Source organism: Mus musculus, chromosome 15 (genome assembly GCF_000001635.26).
Source record: "Mus musculus strain C57BL/6J chromosome 15, GRCm38.p6 C57BL/6J".
Taxonomy (NCBI): domain Eukaryota; kingdom Metazoa; phylum Chordata; class Mammalia; order Rodentia; family Muridae; genus Mus; species Mus musculus.
The window spans coordinates 83,503,639-83,518,474 of record NC_000081.6 but is presented as its reverse complement, the minus strand read 5'-3'; the positions used below and the strand labels follow the sequence as shown (position 1 = coordinate 83,518,474).

Here is a 14,836-nt window from a genome sequence, read left to right as displayed (position 1 = left end):
TCCAGGAGACAGCGGGGCAAGGCCTGGAAGTGCCATGCAGTCTTTCCTCTTCACAAGGCCTGCCCTGGGACGCAAACACAGAAGCCCCCGCCACAGAGGGACTTCTCTGGAGCCGATTATACTAAATGCTTCCACTAGGTGGTGCTAAAGGTAAATGATTGGGAATGGAAAAGGCACTGGGCCCTGGAGGCGCATGGGGGTGGGGAGTTAAGAAACCCAGGGCACCAGCCCATGCTGAAGGTCAGGGCAGAAGGTTCTGTAGCAGAAATGAGCAGACCTCAGAGCTTCAATTCCAGGCTCTTCTGTTTAGAAGAAGTACACGTTTTCACAACATCCTCTACTTTGGTTTTTTCTAAAAGATGTATTTATTTTGATTTTTATGTATATGGATTTCTTGTCTGCACGGAGATGTGTGCACTACGCCCATGCAATGCCCGAAGGGGGCATTTGATCCCCTAGAACTGAACTTACAGAGGGTTGTGAGTTGCCACGTGGGCGCTGGGAACTGAGCTCCCATCCTTTGTCTGCAAGAGCAGTAAAGACTCATAGCTGCTGAGCCGTTTCTCCTGCCCGACTTCACAGCCTTCTTATTGGTGAAAATAAAACTGTAATCGTGACTGAATACAGAATGTGGGGCATACAGAATTACAGTGAGGCAAATGGACAACCCCACCACCACCACTGCTTTCCTGAGATTAAGCCCAATACCTTGTTTGTACACACTAAGCATGTGTTGTATGATAAAGTTTTTGGGCAGATGCTATACACAAGAGGGAGCCTCTAACAGACCAAAGTATGGATACCATGAAAATCCAACTTGGTGAACCATGAGAATCACTGGGGTTACTTATAGGAACAGAAATGACTCAAAGACAGCCATGTCACCAAAGCCCACCCAGCATGGGAGACAGCTCACAAAGCTGGGAACCTGGAGACACCACACAGCCTGCAGGCAGCTCAGCAGGCTGGAGAATGTCCTTTCCAGGTGCCTCAGTTGGTTTAAATCTCTTCCAGGTGGCTCAGCTGGTTTCTGCTTCTTCTAGGCACCTGCTCTGGTCTCAGAATGTTTGCAGCTTAGCTTCCCTATTTGGAGGGGGAACTCTCAGCTTTTATTGCTTGCTTTGTTGGGGAGGGGCCTAGTGAATCCTGTCGGTTTCAGGGACTACCTAAAGCTTGTTTTGAGTTGTTTACCTTCCTGTTTAAGGAAACTGTTAACTGATAAGAGCATGTTTTCTGCTGCTGGGCTACAACGCAGTTCAAGACTGAAGTTCTTTTTACAGAAGCCTGCTGGTCAGTTTTGAATCAACTTTTTCCACAGCCTAAAACCACCTAACAGGAAAGAGTCCCATGGAAGAATCCTCTACACCAGCTTGGCCTGTGAGTTTATTAGTGGAGGTCTGTCTTAATGTTAACCTATGTAAAAAGACCTAGCCCAGGCCGGTCCTGGTGGTTCATAACATTAATTCTAGCACTCAGGAGGCAGAGACAGGCAGATCTCTGTGAATTTGACACCAGCCTAGTCTACAAAGTGAGTCCAGGGCAGCTAGAACTATGCTACATAGGGAAACCACATTTCAAACAACAACAAAAGCAAAAACAAAAAACAAACAAACAAACCAAAAAAAACCTAGCCCACTGTGGGCAGCACCATTCCCTTGGCAGGGTCCTCAGCTAGGTAAGACTGGAAACAGCTAGATAAGAGTGGAAGAGGTTAAAAACCCACTTTCCCCTCAGCTGACAGGAGATATGATATGACTTGTCTTCTGCTGTGGATTCCCTAATGAAGGACCATAACGGGGAATTAATTATAAGCTAAATAAGCTCTTTCTTGCCCTAAGCAGCCTTTGGTCAAGGTATTTTTTATCACAGCAACAGAAATGAATCTAGACCAGAAAGGAAGGGGGCTGAAAGACCAGTCAGGAGCTGATCCGATGCAATCACACCAGGATCTTTATTCGACTAGCTTGGGCTCAGCCCACCATTAACTTGCAGCACGGTTTTGGTGGAGAAGAGTTCCGGACACTTATCAGGGCAAGGATTTATAGAACGTGGCAAGTAAGGGCAATATGGCAAGCTTCTAATTGGGGGGTGGGGGTGGGGGCAGGAAGTGCTACTATGTCCTTTAACATAATTGGCTGGTGCTGGAGTCAAACCATGAACTTAACTTCTGCTTCACTCTGCAGTGGTGGCTGTTAGGCAGGGAGCAGGCTTGTTGGGGATTAACCTAGAAACACTGGATTTGTTGGGGCAGACTAACCTGGAGACGTAGCTTGTCGGGGTTAGCCTAGAAACTGGAGCTCAGGGTTTTTTTTGGGGGGGGGGAGTAACTTGGAAACTAATACTAGATACAGGCTTTGAGTTCCAAACTTAGGTCAAGATCTCTGAAATGGAGTCTGAACTTAAAAGAGTTGGTCTCTCACCTTTATCAATAAACTGACTGCAAACTATAAGAGCCAGGTCTGAGCCATGCAAAGCAGGTGACAGGCAGGCTTTGGCAGGTGGCCTGACCCTGTCTAGGGTGGTCATTAAACTCACTGCTCTTTTTGGTTTCTTTGTTTTTTGTTTTTTTTTTGTTTTTTAAAGACAGGGTTTTACTCTTTAGACCAAGCTGGCTCAGAGAGCTGCCTGCCTCTGCCTCCCAAGTGCTAGGATTAGAGGTGTGTGCCACCACCACCTAGCATCTTGTTCAATTCTTTTGCTGAGTTTCGTGCCTGTCTCAAAAGTTGTGGGTTGCAATCCCTTGGGGGAAAAAAAGGACCCTTTCACAGGGGTCGCAAAGCAGATATCCTGCATATCAGATATTTACATTGCTATTCATAACAGTAGCAACATTGCAGTTATCAAGTAGCAACACAAATAATTGTATGGTTGGAGCTCACCATGACATGAGGAACTGTATTAAAGGGTCACAGCATTAGGAAGGTTGAGAAGCACTGCCTTAAAGCACTAGATGGGCTACTAACCTCTCTGATGGCTTCTGCCGACATCAGACATGCTCATTGCTCACACCCTCAGGAGACCATTTCAGCAAGTGACTTGCCACCTACCTGCCTTCCCATGGCCCCTTCCACACTGGGGCGGGGCTAATTCCAAGGGCTTACATGGAAGCCTCACTTTTCTTTTGAGTGTTTGTATTCGCTTTTTAATTGGGACTTCCACACTCATCCGCTTTTGGATCTTCCAAGAATTTCTCAGTGTTTTTGTTTGTTGGGAACGTTGTCTGGCTTTCTAGTCGTGGGACAGACTTAAAAGCAGATGGCCACTTGGGCAGAAAGCCAAATCCAAAAGTAGATCCCTCCTGGATTAAGACTAGGTCCTTGGTTTAGACATCTTAACAGTAAGAGAGAGCCTTGTTCTTCAAAATGGCTTTAAAAGTCTGAGGAACAATTCAGATCATTTTTAAAAATCAGATAGATTTAGCCAAGTATAATGGTGCATGCCTTTAGTCCTATCAGATCTGATAAAGATGCTGCTCCTTCCTAAAGGGAGAGATTGTTTCATTCTTTAAATAACGTTTTATTATTTATTTAATTAAAATGTATATGGATAAGTGTTCCATCTTCACATCCATTTGTGTATCTCATGCATACCTGGAGCTTACAGAGGCATCAGAAGAGGGCATCAGAACCAGATGATGGTGAGATGCTGTGTGGGTGCAGGGAGTCAAACCTGGGTCCACTAGAAGAGAAGCCAGCGCTCTTCACCACTGAGTGGTCTCTCTAGCCGAGTGGTTCTTAACCTTCCTAATGCTGTGGTCCTTTAATACAGTTCCTCATGCTGTGGTGACCCCTAATCATAAAATTATTTTCATAATTGCAATTTTGCTGCTGTTATGAATCATATGTCAATACCTGTGTTTTCTGATGGTCTTAGGAGACTCCTGTGAAAGGGCCATTGGACCCTCACGGGGTTGCAACCCACAGATTGAGAACCGCTGTTCTAGCCCCTTGGTTTTTGTTTTGTTTTGTTTTGTTTTGTTTTGCTGAGGCAGGATCTCACCATGTAGGCCTGGGTGTGCTAGACCTCACTACATAAGGGCTTACAATTTTAAGAGCTCAGCCTGCATTTATTACCTGAGTGCTGGGGTTAAAAGCTTGGGCCACCATGCCCAGCAAGGAAGGAATTTTCAGATGTCTATCCGAGGGGCCAGTGAGATGGCTCAGGAGGTAGAAGAGGTTGGTACTGAGACTGACAGCCTAAGTTTGATCCCCAGGACTTCTGATCTCTATGTCTAGCTGTAGCACCATGCACTCACACACCCCACACCATAAATAAACTAATAGCTTAGCTGGTAAAGTGCTCGCTGGGCTACCAGGAGGAGTGAGTTCTACCACAGACCCTATACAGAATAGAGCATCTCCGGACGACCCTTAATACAGTCCCTCATGTTGTGGTGACCCACAACCATAAGATTATTTTGATCTGACTTCATAAATGTAACTTTGCTACTGCTTTGAATCTTAATGGACATATTTGATATGTAGAACCCCCCCCCCCAAAAAAAAAAAGCAGTCACGATACACAAGTTGAGGACATCTGCTTTCAGGAAACCTGGAAATTTTGAGAAAGGCACAGAACTCAGCAAAAGAATTGAACAAGAGCAGTGATTGCAAGCTGGGCAGTGGTGGCTCACACTTTAGTCCCAGCACTAGGGAGGCAAAGGCAAGCAGATCTCTGACTTCAAGGCCAGCCTGGTCTATAGAGTTCCAGGACAGCCAGAGCTACACCAGGAAAACCTGTGTTGAAAAACAAAAAAAGAGAAAGAAAAACAGGGCATAGTGACATGTGTTTGTAATCCCACAGTTGGGGGACAGAGAATGTCTTGGGGTTTTATTGCTGTGAAGAGACACTGTGACCAAGGCAACTCTTATAAAGGCCAACATTTAATTAGGGCTGGCTGACAGTTTCAGAGGTTCAGTCCATTATCATCATGGCGGGAAACATGGCAGCATGCAGGCAGACATGATGCTGGAGGAGCTGAGAGCTCGACATCTTGATCCAAAGGCAACCAGAAGAGACTGTTGTCCGTAGGCAGCCAGAAGACACAGGGAACAGCTTCTCAGCGGAGGCATTGCAGCTCCCACGGCAGGGTCTCCCCAGCTGAGCTCAGGAACTCAGGAGCCTCAGCCCCGATCCTTCTCTTCGCTTTTTCTCTTCTCTTCATTGCTTCTTTTCTTGGCTTCTTCTGAGGAGTCACACCAGGTAGAAAATCTCATGAGATTTATTGCAGAGTCCAGGGTGTGGAGGGAGAGAAATCCAGGGATGGCTGCCCTCTGCTTCTGGGCACAGACAGTAGGGAACCAGTGCTTATATAGGATTTCAGGGGGAGAGGGGAGGGAACGGAGCTTCTCAGGACAGATTTCTAGAGTGCGGATTGGTGGAATTTCAAGTCCTGAGCTTGAGGGAGCTCAACGATTGGTGTGTTTTCCTGCTGGGGATTAGTGGCTTTTTTTTTTCCACCCCCATTTCTCTCCCTTGGCCCATGGGTTAGGGTGGGAAGTCCTTCCTGGCTGCAACTGGCTTTTGCTGGGGTGCCATCTCTACGGGGATGCTGGGGAGGGGTGGAGGCTGGAGAAGAGGTGCTGCCACTGTGGACAGCTCCTGTGGAACAGCTTCTGCCTGCTGTGGTGTTTCAAGAAAGCTGTAGGCTGATGCAGGGAAGAAGGGGTTGCCACCGGGGACAGCTCCTCATGCTGGCAGTAGGCTGAGGCAGGAAAAGTGTATCAGTTGGATGGCACCTGAAGGGTGCAGAGAAGGCGGTTCGTCACCGTGGACAGCTCCTGCAGCTCCCCGGACAGCAGCAGGCTGAGGAGATGTTGTGGTGTCACCATTTTGATAGGAGACGTCATTTTGGACAGCTCCTGTGGGACAGTGTACAGTGGCAGCCGTGGGAGGAGCCTGTTGCTGCTTTGAAGATTTTTGTGCCTCGGAGGCTTTTGTGGTGCTCCGCTCAGGAACTACACAGCCTGTGTCTCAGGAAAGACACCTGAAATGGCCTCTGGTCCCCACACACACACACACGCACACACAGAGACACAGCAGCTCAGCACACATAAAACATACTGTCTGAGTCGGTCGTGGTGGCTCACGCCTTTAATCCCAGCACTTGGGAGGCAGAGGCAGGCGGATTTCTGAGTTCGAGGCCAGCCTGGTCTACAGAGTAAGTTCCAGGACAGCCAGGGCTACACAGAGAAACCCTGTCTCAAACAAACAAACAAAACAAAACAAAAAACAAACAAACAAAACAAAACATACCGTCTGGACAAATGCTTCAAATCCTTTGGGAGGGCCCCTTGTTGTCACTACATGCCGAATGAAATGTTCACATTACATTACAACTTCAGAAACACGAGTTAATCGTCATCTCTGATTTCTGGATGGCAAAGTGGAGTGTCAGTAGGAGACAATGGCTAACCCTGCCCCGCACCTGCTTGGCCTCCAGATGCCTAGCTCAGTCTGTCATCTTGTATCCTGTCTTTTTTTTTTTTTTTTTTGGACTTAATTTTCATTTTTAAATTTTATTCGTGTGTGTGTGTGTGTGTGTGTGTGTATGTTTAGCCTACACATATTTCAATGCACCATATGCGCAGTTAACAGAAGGTTGTGAGCCACTATGTGGGTGCTGGGTATTGCCCTTCTTTGGAAGAGAAGTCAGTGCTCTTAACTGCCAAGCCATCTCTCCAGTCCTATTTTTATGTTTTTATCATGCGTGTGTGCACGAATGTTTTTTACATGTGTGCAGGGGCCCATGGAGGCCATTGGCTTCCGGTTTCTGATCCCGAGTTGGAGTTACATGCAGGTGGTTGTGGGGAGCCTGGCATGGGTGCTGGGAACTGAACGTGGGTCCTATGCAATAACACAGCACGTTTTTTTAAACCTCTGAGCCAATTTCCAGATTCTTTTTTTTTTTGGTTTGTTGGTTTTTTTTTTTTTGGTTTGTTTTTTGTTTTTGTTTTTCGAGACAGGGTTTCTCTGTGTAGCCCTGGCTGTCCCGGAACTCACTCTGTAGACCAGGCTGGCTTCGAACTCAGAAATCCGCCTGCTTCTGCCTCCCAAGTGCTGGGATTAAAGGCATGCGCCACCACTACCCGGCTTCACTAATTTCTTAATAACATTTATTGTGTGTGGGCGTGGGGAGGGGGTGCGTTCAACATGGCACACGAGTGGAGATCAAAAGACTACTTGTAGGTATCTGTTCTCTCCATCCATCACATATGTAGGTCCCGGGAGTCGAACTGAGCTGATAAGGCTTGGCTGCAAGCACCTTTATCCGCTGGCCCTGGCCCTTACAACTCTCATTTCTGGCCCTGAAGGGTGCGCGGATAGGATACCTTGCGCTTTCTAGCCTCTAAGCGGTGGATAGATAACTCGCAGAAAAATACCGAGGCAGGAAAGAAGGTGTCACAACCATGGACAGAAAAAATAATCAGGAAGCAGTAGCGCCAGCGGTTTTCGCGTTCTCGGTTGCTAGGACACCTCTCCGGAAGTGGAGTGAGCAAGGCGGACTGGTTGCAGTAGAGAGGACGGGCGGGCGGGGTCTTGTGCGCCGTGGGCGTGGCCGCGCGTGGAGATTGCGCACGCGCAGGCGGGCTTGCCCGTGAAGGATCCGGGCGGTTTAGCTTCTGCTACCCAGTCCGTGTCTCCGCTGCTCAACGTCGTTTTCTCTGTTGATATCCTGGGACTTGCCTTGTGCCTTCAACTGCTGTAATTGCATCATTATCTTTCTTACCGGCTATTCTAGGTAGGCTTTCAGTGCATCCACAGCCTGTATTGTTTGAGGTGGCATCTGTTGGGGGAGGTTGGGGGGCGCCGCACCTGTACGGGGAGCTCAAGGCTGCTCTACTTGCTCCTCTGCAAGACTGCACCGACCCGAGATGTTGCCCTCTTTGTTAGGAGGGGGATCTGGGAGTTGTGGTCCTCTGTGGAGCCCGGGCGGGGTGGGGTGGGGGGGGGGTGTTGCAGGGACTGCGTCCTCAACTGGACGCAGGAAGTATAGCCTTGCAAACCAAGTTGGTCTTGGTAAAACAGGCTTTGTTTGGGAAACACTTAATGAGCATAAAACAGTGATGTCATATGGCGGCACAAAAAGAGAAGCCCTGCTGTGCTGTCAATGAATGGGAGATACTAGTAGACAGCCACTTTAGGTCATGGCACTGTCTACCTACAGTGGTGTGGAGAGGAGTGGAGGTCATGGATGTGCAGTATTATATACTATTTTCTTTATTTAAATAGTCTTCATTATTTAATTTTTAATTATGTGTATATGTTTGTGTCTCAGTGCGCGGGGGTGGGGGTGGGGGTGCACGTGAGTGTAAGTGCTGGTGGAAGCCAGAAGAGGGCGTATGGGAGCTCCTTGGAGCTGGAATTATATACAGAAGGTTGTGTGCTGAGTGCTGAGGACCAAACTTATGTCCTCCGCAAGAGCAGGACTGGGTCTTACAGCTGAGCCATCTCTCCAGCCATTTAGGTCTTATTTTCTTAGAGATAGCTTCCCCCCGCCCCTTTCATTGAAAGCTTGTTGGAAAAGAATATAGATACTGGGAATCCTGGTGTCGTCGTGACGTCACTGACCCTGATTTGTAAAAATGTCAAAGTGTGGGAAGCAGGGACCTTGCTTTCTGAGGCTGGACACAGAAGGGTGATGAGACTCTGGTGAGTTCTCATCTTGCTGTTCCTAGGAAGGCTGCCTTGACTCCTGTCTGCGGCTGTGATCACAGCAGAGGTTGAAGCTCTTTGGAGTACTCCAACAAGCAAGTGTTCTGAGCTGCCCATCTTCCCCCGAGTCGCATTCTGCATGTTCCTAGGAAGCCAGGTCTTTATAGGTGATTGTTGCTGGTTTCTCCACCATGGAGGGCTGGGCTTCCTCTCATTCACTGACTGGCTTGAGTAGCACTTATCTGCTCCTCCACAGAGGGAATTTATTTGGGGGTTTCATGTAGCTCCGGGCTGGCCTGGAATTCCCTATGTAGCTGAGGATGACCTTAGATTTTTGATCCCCTTGCCTCTGTTTCCCAAGCACTGGGATTGCAAGCCAGTGCCACCATGCAGGACTCCACTTATTTTTTATCATTATGTATATGTGGACACACTTGTACTACGTATGGCCCATGGATGTCAGACGATAACGTTGTAGATTTGGTTCCCACCTTTATGTGCCTTCCAGGAATCAAACTCTGGGCACCAAACTTGCAAGACAACCCCTTTTACCTGCTTAACCATCTTGCCAACCTATTTTATTTTAATTTTTTTTTAGTTGTTGTTGTTTTTAAGATAGGGTCTCTCTGTGGAGTCCTAGAGCTCACTAGGTAGACCATGCTGTCCTGGAACTCATGGAGATCTGCCTGCCTCTGCCTCCCCAGTGCTGGGAGTAGAGACCTGGTGCCACCAGGCCTGGCACAATTCATCAGGTACTTACTAAGTACCTGCTGCTGCCAGACACTGTTTGGGGGCTGGGGATTCAGCAGGAGGTATGGTATGGGGATAGTCCTGTGCTGACGTGTCTGAGTTGAGACATACATGAAGTGGACAAATGGATTTCAACGCTGAGCGTGTGTAAGCATCATCTGACAGCTCCCTGGGTCCTCCAAAGCATCTGAGTTAGAACATCACTGGTGGGGGAAGGCAAGACCCAATCTTACTTCCGCCTCTGTCTCCCCTCTTCCTCCCTGGCTTCCCCTTTCCCTTTCCTCTTCCTGTGCTGGGGATGAATCCCCTGGCCTCCTGTAAGTCAGGCAAGTGGTCTACCAATCAGCCACACCCCACTCTCAAAAGGCCATTTTTCTAACCAGTTCCATGAGATGCTATGATGCTGGTAATGGCCCATGGGCCAGCCACACCATGAGTAAGAGCCAAACTAAGCCAACACACAATATGTGTGCCAGAGAGAGTAACTCCCCATATCCATGGTTTCACCTTCCATGATTTCAGTTCAGAAGATTCTAGAAATAAACAGTTCATTCTTTTAAAAATAATGGGTGTTTTTGCTTACACATGGCTTGTATGGCAGGTGCTGGCAGTGCATGTGGAGGCCAGAACAGGTCAGATTCTCTGATACAGAGTTACAGTTTTAAGCTGCAGTGTGGGCACAAGAGTTTCCAGTGCTCTTAACCACTGAGCCATCTCTCCAGCCCCAAGAAATTAATGGCTACTGTGTTGTAAGTGGTCCATCCTTGTGATTACTTTTCGGAAGTATTAACCTCCAGCTGCCTTGTCCTGCCTGAAACAGTAATTCTTCTTCCTCTTGAATTCTCAGGGTGCTTTTTACCCACAGTGGGCCCCAAAGTGTAGGACTGACAATCCTGGCTGTTTGGAAAGAGCTTTCCTTAAGTGGAGATGTACAAGCTTGTCACAGGCGCAAGGATGGGAAGAAATGCAGTTTATGTAGACTTTCAGGCATCAAGCAAGGTCTTGGAGTGCTTCCTCTGTGGACAGCAGGGGACTGCTGTAAAGCATGGCACTGTCTGGAGAATTGAAGATGGGCTGTCAGGAAAAGCTACTGTTGGGAGTGGCCAGATCTGCGGAAAGAACACAGGCTCTAGACATTCAGTTTGGTAGATAGGGGATGGAAGAAAGTAGGAGCTGGAGAGAGGCAGAAGTAAGGGCTGTTGGGAGACATGGGCTCCGAGGTGATGGCGCAAATAGGAGGTGGTGGCACAGGTAGGGCCGGGCTGGCCTTGCAGGTCCTGAACAGACTACTGGTTTTACCATTGGTACTGTGACCCAGGAGCTGGTAGCTTCACCTGATGCAGATGTCCAAGAACCAGCTGGGTCACACTGGGACGGCCATCAGGCCGGTGTGTTTGTCTAGCAGAGCTATATCGAACCCTGTATGGACATAGGGGATTTTCTGGGACACAGCTGATAACCTGATTTGTCTCCTTCAGGATCACACCTAAGCTTTGTCACAGTGTTGTATTTATTATTGTTTATTTTAAAATTTATTTATGCATTTTTTAAATGTGTGGGTAGTCTGTCTGCATGTATAAGAAGAGAGCTTCTTTGTAGATGCTAGGATTTGAACTCAGGACCTCTGGAAGAACAGCCAGTGCTCTTAACTGCTGAGCCATCTCACTGTCATTGTGTTGTTAAGGCAGCTTGTCCTATGTGTCTGTCATGGTATCTGGGGCTGGATTGTTGCAGTCAGCTCTCTGCTGTGCCAAGTGACTGTCATTGCTGAACAGGTAGTTTAAAAGCTAGGCTGTGAATGGCTACTGGAAATCTTGTTTTCCCTCTTGTGAAGGCTGTACCCAGTCAACTGGGGTAGGTGGGTGGCATATTGTCTTCTATAAATGTTCAGTAGAGTGACTGAGCATTGGTCACCTCAGATGGCTAAGTTTTAAGAATTTATTTTTATTACTTGTGCATATGTGTGTGCCTCTGTGAGTGTATGGATATATGTGTGTACAGTGACCATAGAGGTTCTTTCTTTTTTGTTTTTGTTTTTGTTTTGTTTTGAGATAGGATTTTATGTATAGCCCTGGCTGTCCTGGAATTCACTATGTAGACCAGGCCAGTCTCAAACTCATTGTGCCCTATTTGCCTCTGCTTCTCTCCTCTCCTCTCCTCTCCTCTCCTCTCCTCTCCTCTCCTCTCCTCTCCTCTCCTCTCCTCTCAATTTCTCTCTCTCTTTCTTTCTTTCTTTCTTTCTTTCTTTCTTTCTTTCTTTCTTTCTTTCTTTCTTTCTTTCTTTCTTTTTTGGTTTTTTGAGACATGGTTTCTCTGTAAACCCTGGCTGTCCTGGAACTCACTCTGTAGACCAGGCTGGCCTTGAACTCAGAAATCTGCCTGCCTCTGCCTCCCAAGTGCTGGGATTAAAGGTGTGCGCTACCACTGCCTGGCCTGCCTCTGCTTCTTAAATACTGGGGTTGAAGGCACCTGAATGTATTTTCTCTATAGCCCTGACTAGCCTGGACCTGACAGAGACCAGGCTAACCTCAAACTTAAAGGGACTTCCTGCCTCTGCCTGCTATGTGTTAGGAGGACATGTGACCTGCCTTGACTGGCTACTCCAAAAACCTTATGGTTTAGGAGCCTGTTCTGTGTACATTTGTTAACCAAGACGCCATCCCTGGGCATCTATTTAGCTGGTCAAGATTTGCTCCAAAATTGTGTCACTTGTCAGTTCTGTGTTGCTTGTGTTTTTGTCAGTGACGCCAAGAGACTCTGAGCGCTCCAGGAGCTGCGGAAGGACCTATGGTAAGTGCTAGCACTCCCATGGCGGGCGGGGACAGAGAATGTGTGGCTATGAGGAGGAGGCATGAGTGGCCAGCCTAGGCTCAGGCTCCTTCTCAGCAGGATGAGGACGGGCGCGTATGCCACACCAACAGGCATTCTGTGAGTGGTCATGCCCATACGTATAAAGTAAAAATAAGTAAAATCTTACGGTGTTTTTTTTAAGCACGATTAGAACGAGATAGGTAGCTGGGCAGTGGTGGCGCACGCCTTTAATCCCAGCACTTGGGAGACAGAGGCAGGCAGATCTCTATGAGTTCAAGACCAGCCTGGTCTACAGATTGAGTTCTAGGACAGCCAAGGCTACACAGAGAGACCCTGTCCTAAAGGAAAAAACAAACAAACAAATCAAACCGGCAGAAAGAATGAGAGAGGTAAAGAAAGATAAGCAGACAGGCAATGATTGACAGGGATGAAGATGCCCAGACTAGGATGTGCAAGCGATTGCAACGTTATCAGAGATCAGTCCAGGGTCCAACCTTCCCCACCTGCTTCCCTTCTGTTCTTTTAGCCCTCGTGCCTCTTCTGTGGTTCCTGATACAGGCGCCACTGGATGCTCGTGGTGACTGTTATTAACCCATTTATCATTGGTTGACATAGGGACTGGGCATTTATGGAATGCTGGAGGCCTGTCTGCACGTGGAGTGTTGACCAGTGTCCCTGATCCTCCGCCATACTAGATGCCTGAAGTGTCTCTTCTTTCCCCATACATGGTGACCTCCTGACGTCTCTAGACATTACCAGCAATTGTGGGGTAGAGGGTGAGTGTATGATGTTTACTTTGCATGGTGATTAGGGGATGCCTTTGGTTTGGGGGAGGTGTGTGGCGTTGGCCGATGGTGACGTTCCCGAGTGTAAGGACAGGGGTCTCTTCCAGGATCATGGCGGGAAGGGTGAAGTGGGTCACTGACATTGAGAAGTCGGTACTAATCAACAACTTCGAGAAGAGAGGGTGGATCCAAGTGACAGAAAATGAAGACTGGAATTTTTACTGGTAAGAGGACAAAGTTGTGCTTTGTGTTTTCCAAATAGATCGTCAGTTTGAGCCTGTTGAGGCATCTCCACCTTTTATGCCTCTGTGTAAATAACCTGAGCTCAGGGCTGGAGGGATGGCTCAGTGGTTAAGAGCACTGGCTGCTCTTGCAGAGGTCCTGAGTTCAATTCCCAGCAACCACATGGTGGCTCACAACCATCTGTAATGGGATCTGATGCCCTCTTCTGGTGTGTCTGAAGACGGTGACAGTGTATTCACCTATATAAAATAGGTTTAAAAAATTGTTTTTAAAAAAGAATAAGCTGAGCTCAGTGCTTGGAACCAGTTAACTAAGGAGCCTCCAAAGTGTTGGCGGGGCCAGGGACCAGTGACAGGTCGGTCTCTAAGAGCCAGGGTGATGGAAGAGGCTTGTGGCTGGGAGCTCCTTCACAGTTCGTCACCTGAAGCTTCGTTCATCAGGACCAGGTTATCAGGCTTGGCCTAAACTTCATTTAGGCTTTCCCCTGAGATGTGTTTGCAGATCTTCTTTTCTCTTGGTCAACTGTCTAGTGTCTTTGTTTCTTGCTCTTTGGCTGGCATTGCAAAAGCCGGAGTCGAGTTAGCTCGCTCTTGCCATCTCCGTCTCTCTTTGTCTCTGCTTATGAGTCAGATGCGATCTCTCTCAGCTACTGCTCCAGCACCATTTCCTGCCTGCCTGCCTGCCTGCCTGCCTGCCTGCCTGCCTCCCAGCATGCCTGCCTGCCTGCCTGCCTGCCTCCCAGCATGCCTGCCTGCCTGCCTGCCTGCCTGCCTGCCTGCCTGCCTGCCTGCCTGCCTCCCAGCATGCCTGCCTGCCTGCCTGCCTCCCAGCATGCCTGCCTGCCTGCCTGCCTGCCTGCCTGCCTGCCTGCCTGCCTGCCTCCCAGCATGCCTGCCTGCCTGCCTGCCTGCCTCCCAGCATGCCTGCCTGCCTGCCTGCCTGCCTGCCTGCCTGCCTGCCTCCCAGCATGCCTGCCTGCCTGCCTGCCTGCCTGCCTGCCTGCCTGCCTGCCTGCCTGCCTGCCTCCCAGCATGCCTGCCTGCCTGCCTGCCTGCCTCCCAGCATGCCTGCCTGCCTGCCTGCCTGCCTGCCTGCCTGCCTGCCTGCCTGCAGCACTGCTGTCTGCCACGATGGCTCTACACTCTAACCCTCTGGGACCCTGAGCCCCTCAAATGCTTCGTTTTATAAATCGCCATGGTCACCATGTTTTGTTACAGAGATAGAAAAGTGAGGCACCTCTTCCCACTGAGCTCTGAAAGGGAGGGCTGGCCTGGGCAGTGACTTGAGGTGGGGCTGGCAGGTGACAGGTCATTCATTAGACCCACAGTACCAATGGAGGGCACCAAGTGCCTGCCTTGTTCAGGTAAGGAGTGTTTTGGAGCTCTTTTTATCTTACCTTTTGGGGAGAAGGCATTAGGGATCATACTATTTTTGCCCAGCCTTACATTCAACTTCTGGGTTCATCCAGTTCTGTTGTAGCCTCCAGGTAGCCAAGACTGCCGTGTGCACTATCACAAAGGGCTTTAGAGGTTTTTTTTTTTTTTTTTTTTTTTTTTTTTGAAAGACAGGGTCTCACTACGCAGCTGCTGGAA

At 48.6% G+C, this 14,836-nt stretch overlaps 1 protein-coding gene across 4 annotated transcripts in view; it reads left to right on the top strand.

Moving 5' to 3' along the window:
* Positions 1 to 14,836, top strand: part of Ttll1 (tubulin tyrosine ligase-like 1) — a 35,418-nt gene continuing 20,582 nt past the window's right edge. Inside the window, exons 1-5 of one of the 4 annotated variants that reach the window (XM_006521078.4) lie at positions 7,554 to 7,741; positions 8,679 to 8,822; positions 12,148 to 12,195; positions 12,832 to 12,992; positions 13,109 to 13,225. In XM_006521078.4, coding sequence (XP_006521141.1) covers positions 13,113 to 13,225 — 113 coding nt within the window. In that variant the 5' untranslated portion in view covers positions 7,554 to 7,741; positions 8,679 to 8,822; positions 12,148 to 12,195; positions 12,832 to 12,992; positions 13,109 to 13,112. Of the gene's footprint in view, positions 151 to 7,544; positions 7,742 to 8,678; positions 8,823 to 12,147; positions 12,196 to 12,831; positions 12,993 to 13,108; positions 13,226 to 14,836 lie in introns of those variants that run through there. The other 3 variants (NM_001357953.1, XM_030248606.1, NM_178869.4) reach the window with 3 other exon arrangements.